The 8,451-nt window shown below is 43.6% G+C and overlaps 1 protein-coding gene across 3 annotated transcripts in view; it reads left to right on the forward strand.

Annotated features, from left to right (window-relative positions):
- Nucleotides 1-6,983, forward strand: part of zgc:152904 (uncharacterized protein LOC767777 homolog) — a 230,978-nt gene extending 223,995 nt beyond the window's left edge. Inside the window, exons 16-18 of one of the 3 annotated variants that reach the window (XM_048268709.1) lie at nt 1,310-1,517; nt 5,465-5,584; nt 6,555-6,983. In XM_048268709.1, coding sequence (XP_048124666.1) covers nt 1,310-1,517; nt 5,465-5,584; nt 6,555-6,669 — 443 coding nt within the window. In that variant the 3' untranslated portion in view covers nt 6,670-6,983. The remainder of the gene's footprint in view (nt 1-1,309; nt 1,518-5,464; nt 5,585-6,554) is intronic. The other 2 variants (XM_048268710.1, XM_048268711.1) reach the window with 2 other exon arrangements.
- The last annotated feature ends 1,468 nt before the right edge of the window (nt 6,984-8,451 follow it).

Consider the following 8,451-nt stretch of genomic DNA (forward strand, 5'->3'; position numbering starts at 1 on the left):
GAAAAATATAGTTTAATATTATCTAGAGGTCTTTGTAAAAAAACTACCCGTCTGGCTCGAGCATGCAATAAACATTAACAATAAACAATAAACAGTGAAATTTCAATGTGAGAAAGGGAATATTGATAAGTAGTACAATTAGAACAATTTAATGGCATAACATACTGTAGAGTTGTAGATGGTAGCTTTCATACTCCAACAAGCCTCCCACAGCTTCCATTTGTCAACACTGCCACTGCCACCGAGTCTCGAATGTGCATTGCACTTTAGAATGCACTAATGTTTTTTTAAATATGTTTTTATTTTTATTATTTGTTTATTTCTGAAAGAGAAACACATTCTGTAATTTGGTGAAAATCTATCCCATTTCTTTATAACTCCAGCCAAGCATCTCAACAGTGTGGTCAAAAATAAGAGGATCTGGATGGATGCGTTCAGTTCTCTGCCTGCCCTCTGCTCCGTCCATTAAAAGCGTCATTGTTATTTTTAATGAAGAGGCCATTTCCTCTCTCGCTGAAAGGCTTGCCAACATAATGTCCTTGCCAATACCTAGACCTCTCATTTATTCTAATAGTGCTATCGCATCTGCTGTCGTAATAACGTTAATGTGATTTGCCCTCACAAATGACACCGTTTTTTACTCTTTTATTTCTCTTTTATTTGAGGTGGTACGACTTAAATGCCTCAATTACTGGACTCATTCTTTACAAAAAATCTTTTCAAACGTTATTGTTGTTTTAGAAGTAGGTCTTTTTCGAGTTGAATTGGCCACTTTTCCACTTTTTCTTCCACAAGTTGTTGCAAAGTTACAGAAAGTGCTTTGTTTATAAAGTTTCAGAATGTGTATCTCACTTCCAAGTTTGAAACAGAATAGTACCTTTTCATTATCTCCTTTCTGTACTATCAGATTATAGTAAATGGTGAGACATATTTGCCCAGTCCACATCATTAGTGACCCTGCCTTATGGATTGTGGGTAAAAATGCTGAGTCTGCATGGAGATGTTTCCTCAGGAGTAATTGAAAAGTGTAGCCGACAGAGAACAGATGAAGCTATGGAAAGTCATATTTACCTGGGCGGATTTGTGTGTGTGTGTGTACTGTATGTGTGTGTGTGAGAGAGAGAGAGAGAATGAGAGAGAGAGAGAATGAGAGAGAGAGAGAGTGTGTATCTGTGCTTGTGTGAGTCTGTGCGTGTGTTTGTGTGTGTGTGTGTGTGTGTGTGTGTGTGTGTGTGTGTGTGTGTGTGTGTGTGTGTGCGTGCGCATATGTTGCAGCTCTGTTGATATTCCCTTCTCTGTCTGGTCTCAGCAGACTCCCTCTTCAGCAGCCTGGGCCTGGGCGCGGTGGTGGGTCTGGGTGTGGCAGCCGTGCTGCTGCTGCTGGTGCTGGTGGACGTCAGCTGCTTCTTCCTGCGCCAGTGCGGCCTGCTCATGTGCCTCACCCGACGCCTGTGCAGCCGCAAGAGCGCCACCAGCGCCAAGGGCAAGGAGCTGGAGGAGGGCAAGGCTGCGTACCTGTGAGTGGAGCACACACATGCACACACACACACACACACATACACTCACACAGACACACACTCAGACACACACGCACACACACAGATACACACACACACACTTACGCATACACACACACTCAGGCACACACATACACACACACCAGGCTACTTACAATATAAAACCAACACACACATGCACATGCATACACACACACACACACACACACACACACACATACACACCAATCTACTTACAATGCCACCCCCCACACACACCCTCACATACTTGCACAGGCATAGATATAGATATAAGCAAATACTTGTATAACAGCAAATAGCTGGAGACCAAGCCATGTACATATAATGAGATACATTCTTCCATTCCTTGGTAGAGATGCATACATATTGCCAGTTACCCATCATCATATAATGATTTCATGCAGACACCAAAAACACCCAAGCCGGCAGGGACACCCAGGAAACAAACTAATCAAAACAATTGTACATGCCTATTGTTACTGTTCCCTGTGCAGACACATACATAATACCAACTCATGCACACATACATACATATATACATAGACTGACCATTCAAACAAATACAGCCTGTTTGCGTGCTGTTACGCATGGATTTGTATGTTTGATACACCGACAGCTTCATGTATATGAGCACAGCAGGACACTATTGCACGCGACACATTCCCTCCACATCCTGGCATGTCTCATTATCCACTTGTCACCTTCTGCTGAGATCTCACTCCCTTCATCACTTGTTTGCACATTGTTCAGATCCACTGTCAGTTCCTGTGTTTTTCTGCACATGCTCACTGTATTGTTTTCACCTGTTTGTCTGTGCATATACAGTGTGAATGAATGTTTGGATGTGTGATGATAACACTTGCATTAGTTTGTGACAATGAGGTGTTCAAAGCTGCAGACTCAGCTCAGAGATATATAAATACTGGTAATCATTTCAAAACAAAGACAAAATGTGTGACCCTGCAAGGCAAAACCAGTCGTTTTGGTAAAATTTACAAAATTAAGTTAATGTGCTCACATGAACGGCCATTGACTAAGCTTTCCAACGATATGTATTTTGAGGGTATTGCAAAAAGTATCGCTAAGATAACCGCATCCAAAGTTGGCATGGTTCTCCTGTCACGATACGCCAGAAGAGGAGAAAATCACCTTTTTAAGTAAATTGTCACATGCAATAGTGTGATGACACAGCTATTATTAGCCTTACGGTAGCGCGACTTTGAAGCGGATGACTGACTATCGGCTTCTACACACAGCTGCGTGCGTTGCGTTGCTGGAGACGCATCCCATTCATTTTACATGGGCTTATGTCATCCGTTGCCGAACTGAATTGTGGGTCCGTTGCGTCGCGTTTCTCCCGTAGCTCGCGTTGAGAAGTTCAGCTGGTGCTGCACCGACAGACGGCACAGGCCAATCAAGCCAATCGACGGACGGCGCCAACCAATCAAATTACGGTTATACTTAAAGTCTTTGCATAGCTACCGTCGGGAGCACCCACTGGCATGCGTTGACGGAACGCAGCTGTGTGTAGGAGCCGTATGTCCAGTTTTATCAACCGAGTGAGTGTCTTTTTCTGCCCCCTAGTTAATACCAGGGACGGTCATAAGGTGTCACTATAGAATATAATTAATGTATTTCGGGGGAAGTAAGGGGAGAAGAAGTTTTATGTACACAGATTGTTTAGGCTATACAGTAGGCCTACTTTTAAAATGTGCTACTGCTACGTCAATGGAAAACTTCTGGTCCATAAAATGACGCCAGGATATTTCTAAAAGTTTGTGCTTTTGACCGTTCGTGCCCTGAAAGGCAAGTCTTTCACATTCATATTCAGTTACATCTGCCAAGAACGATAGAGAGCTTACACATTGAGTAACGAGTAGCCTAATGAGTAGGCTACATTTTAGCCCTACCGTAAAACCTTATAGCGGCGTGGACAAATGGAATGACTGCTAATGTGTTTAATCTCCACCTAAATAAAGTCAGGGTTTAACAGTCAAAACGTATGTTTATCCGTGAAATTTGTTCACAATATGAAAGTGTAGACTGTATACTGTCGAATTATGCAAAAACGTGAAATTCGACATTTTAACCCGAACGTTTGTTTATCATGGATTTTATCAAAATAGCACTGTGCAGATAGTTTTGATGGGAGAAGAAGGCAAATTTTCACCACTTTCTTGGCAGTCTAAGAGAGTTAAGAGAGTGGTGAGAAGCACACTTGCTGGAGAAACTAGCAATGTCTAAGGGAATAGATAATGACATTTTTCTTGCTACACTGTTTTCTGAAAAACAGGGGATGCCGAGCGTGCTCCACCTTTAATCTGTGTAACTGACAATTATTAACTTGTTGATGCACTTAAGTCCACAAAGTCTATCTCTGAAAAGAGACTTCACCTTGAAATGAGTAGTATCAAGGAGCTTGTCCAAACACAGAAAATTGAGCGTGTTCTGTGGAACAACACAAAAGAACAACTTGCAGACTGCTTAACCAAAAAGGGGGCCTCACCTCAACAGTTACTGAGAGCACTAAGTGTGGGACACTGGAAACTTGAGTGTTATACTCTTATTCATAACAACGTGGTACTTGAATATTGTTAAAAGATAAAATGTTTTGCACTGTTGGTATGTTCACTTTATTGGAAAGCCTCAGGGTTTATATATATTTTTTTTTTATTATTTTAAGAAGAGAGTGAGTTTGTTAACTGTGAAATATAATATGTTGTATTTCCTATGAAATCACGTAGGGATTTTTATTGTGTAGAAAACACCTATAGGACTGTTATTGTGTAGGAACCGGATGTTGATTGTGTGCAGTTCATGAGTGGTTGTATATGACGGCTGTCATTAAAAAGTTAGAGAACTTGACGTTGTGTTTTATCCTTGAATAACAGCATCCCTTACACATCTACTGTATGGGTGGAATGGAGCTGACCTTTGACCCTATGCTAGGAAAAGCTGTGTTTTCTTTTCACACTCTTGCTCTGTTGGAGACACAAAAAATTAAAAAAAGTTAGAGTCAGATATAGAGATACTTAACTGTAATATATTTTAGGTTCTTTAAGCGGAAAAATGGTGCAACTGTTTGAGACACAAAACAAACAACAGGGAGATGGTAGAAGGGAGTAAACTGGGAGTTTATGTATGCACCATCTGAGGGAACATCAACTGTGTAACTGCATTTTAGTGACTCGGTGGTGAAGCTCAGCGACTGCCTTAAAGGACAGATTAAGCATGTTGATAGTGCCATTTGCAACTTGACACACACACACACAAACACACACACACACACACACACACACACACACACACACACACACACACACACACACACACAAACATACACAAACAGAGAAAGCCTCCCAGAAGTATGGTAATTAATGTGTTGACGGGGGCTCTTTGTGCACTGAGATGTTTCTCCTGTGAGCCCTGTGGAGTCTCAGAATCCCACCGATTATAAGCAGGCCTCCATCTCAGGCACTGAGAGGAACGCAGGCTAAACTGTGTCTGGAGCCAGAAAGAATTGAGCAAGCCACTTAGCAAAAACAAACAAACAAGGCAATCTTTCAGTTTTCGTAGCACGTATGACATACAGTATTCCTATGGGTGTGTGTGTGTGTGTGTACTTGTGGACACAAGTAATGTACATATTTTGCTATAAATATAATTTGTTTTTTTACATATATATTTTTCAGGTGGCATGTCTGCATCACCAAACGTGTGTGTGTGTGTGTGTGCACATCTATGTGTGTGTGTGTTTGTGTATATCTACTATATGTGTTTATGTTTATGTGCACAGTATTCTAGCATTGTATCCTTGTCTCTGCATGTGTTTGTGCATGTGTGTGTGTGTGTGTGTGTGTCTGTGTGTGTGTGTGTGTGTCTGTGTGTGTGTGTGTGTGTGTGTGTGTGTTTGCATGTGTGTGTAGGGGCGATGGGTCCAAGGAGCCCATTGTTGAGATGAGGACAGAAGAGGAGAGAATAACAAACGCAGAGGATGGGAGCCCTATGAACGAGCCCACTGAGACCACCCCCCTCACTGAGCCAGAGTAAGACCGCCTAACCCCCCCCCCCCCAGCATTTGGTCTCACCGCCTGCCCCCCCTCCTCCCCCAACGTCTGGCCTCACCACCTGCCCCCCCTCCTCCCCCAACGTCTGGCCTCACCACCTGCCCCCAAAAGGCCTCAGTTTTGCCCTGAGCCATGATGTCGTGCCAACGTTGGCTGAAGGCACATTACAGGAGCATGTTAGAGGAGTTCAAAGTAGATGTTGGGGGTTTGTTTCATTCAGTTGATTGCGGCCTAAATGAGTGTGAAAGGTTTAAGCACCAGTTTCATCTTCCCTCCTGGAAAAAAATGGATTCAGCACACAGTATCTCGATCAAAAGGCCGCACAGGGTGTGTTAGAGAACCTGGGTTGATATAAACTCTGATTAGGATAAAATAAAAAATCTCCAAGGTGTTATTGCACTTCTCATTTGTGAAACACAGCCTAGAGTGACATAGACAGTTGTACAGTTTTAGCCACAATTTTAGCAATAGTGTCGCTGCGTGTGCCGTGTCACAGTTTTAGCAATAGTGTCGCTGCGTGTGCCATGTCACAGTTTTAGCAATAGTGTCGCTGCGTGTGCCATGTCACAGTTTTAGCAATAGTGTCGCTGCGTGTGCCGTGATTCTCCTGCTAAATTTGTAGCATGTTCCGGTCAACTGCATGTGTCCACTCAGCACCCCACCTCTGTCCAGTGTCATGTTTCGCTGTCCACGTTCTTTATCACATCTCTACCCTGACACACACACACACACACACTTCCAGGGGTCATGTGTCAGTTCTCGAGACCCCACTCGCCTTTTAAGGCTGAGACTCTGGTCTTCTGGTCTTATAAAGTCCAGAATGAGATGATAAGCACATTCTGAGAGGGCAAGTAACTGTTGTCTCCTTCTCTTCTATCATTTTCTTATTTCTTTCCTCTGTGCTTCTCTCTCTCTCTCTATCTCTCTCTCCTCTAATTTTCTATTCCAGGAAACTCCCGTTGAAAGAGGAGAATGGCAAGGAGGTCCTCAAGCCAGATACCATCGAGATCAAAGTCCATGGCGAAAACAGCCACCACACAAATGCCGGCGACAGCAAGGCATAATGTGCCCCCCCCCCCCCTCCTCCTCCTCCCGCTTTGAAACTTCACCCCTCCACAGTATCTTTTTCCCCAATCCAATTACGGAGATTGACCTAGCCCAGCTGCACTGAGACCAAACCCAAGAAATCAACAAATGAACCGAGGATGAAGGAAGAGTTCAAAGAAAAAAAAATGTGGAACTGAAGGAAATCCTCTAAGAACAATGACTTTACTCAAGTGTGGCAGCACTCATTTGTGAAGAGGAGCATGTCAACAGAAATTATTTCCGTGTGTGTGTGTGTGTGTGTGTGTGTGTGTGTGTGTGTGTGTGTGTGTGTGTGTGTGTGTGTGTATGCCTGTGTGTGACAGTTTCATCTTCCCTGGAAAAAAATGGAGCCCAGCATACAGTATCTCTATCAAAAGCAATGACAGGGTGTGTTAGAGAACCTGGGTTGATATAAACTCTGATTAGGATAAAATAAAAATCTCCAAGGTGTTATTGCACTTCTCATTTGTGAAACACAGCCTAGAGGACATAGACAGTTGTACAGTTTTAGCCACAATTTTAGCAATAGTGTCGCTGCGTGTGCCGCGGTCACAGTTTTAGCAATAGTGTCGCTGGGCGTGTGCCATGTCACAGTTTTAGCACAGTGTCGCTGTTGTGCCGGGATTCTCCTGCAAATTTGTAGCATGTTCTGTCAACTGCATGTGTCCACTCAGCACCCCACACCTCCTGTCCAGTGTCATGTTTCGCTGTCCACGCTTCTTATCACATCTCTACCCTGACACACACACACACACACACTTCCAGGGGTCATGTGTCGTTCTCAGACCCCATTCCCCGCTTCTTTAAGGCTGAGACTCTGGTCTTCTGGTCTTATAAAGTCCAGAATGAGATGAGACGACACATCCCTGAGGGCAAGTAACTGTTGTCTCCTTCTCTTCTATCATTTTTTTTTATTTCTTTTCCTCTGTGCTTCTCTCTCTCTCTCTATCTCTCTCTCCTCTAATTTTCTATTCCAGGAAACTCCCGCTGAAAGAGGAGAATGGCAAGGAGGTCCTCAAGCCAGATACCATCGAGATCAAAGTCCATGGCGAAAACAGCCACCACACAAATGCCGCGGACAGCAAGGCATAATGTGCCCCCCCTCCTCCTCCTCCCGCTTTGAAAACTTCACCCCTCCACAGTATCTTTTTCCCAATCCACCACGGAGATTGACCTAGCCCAGCTGCACTGAGACCAAACCCAAGAAATCAACAAATGAACCGAGGGATGAAGGAAGAGTTCAAAGAAAAAAAAAATGTGGAACTGAAGGAAATCCTCTAAGAACAATGACTTTACTCAAGTGTGGCAGCACTCATTTGTGAAGAGGAGCATGTCAACAGAAATTATTTCCGTGTGTGTGTGTGTGTGTGTGTGTGTGTGTGTGTGTGTGTGTGTGTGTGTGTGTGTGTGTGTGTATGCCTGTGTGTGAAAATGTGAGAGACAGGGGACCTGTGATGGTGATTCTGTTGAGGCTGATTGCTGATGATTTTGATTGTGTCCCAGTAATGTTCTGTTGGCTCTCCCAGTCCCACCCCTCGTGTGTTTGGTGGAGCTACTTTAGTTTGTCCTTATGCAGTGACCGTGGCTTCTTCATCTGCTTCAGAACCAACAGTATTTTTTTTTCTTCACAATGCTTTAAAGCTTGTTTTTCTTATGCACTGTATGTACATACAGGTCTGGAATCTGATTGTGTGTGTGGTGCCAAGAGACTGAGTGAGTTTGTGTGTGTGTGTGTGTAGGTTGATGTGTGTGTCTACGTG

The sequence above is a fragment of the Alosa alosa genome, chromosome 17, assembly GCF_017589495.1.
Source record: "Alosa alosa isolate M-15738 ecotype Scorff River chromosome 17, AALO_Geno_1.1, whole genome shotgun sequence".
In the NCBI taxonomy this organism is placed as follows: domain Eukaryota; kingdom Metazoa; phylum Chordata; class Actinopteri; order Clupeiformes; family Clupeidae; genus Alosa; species Alosa alosa.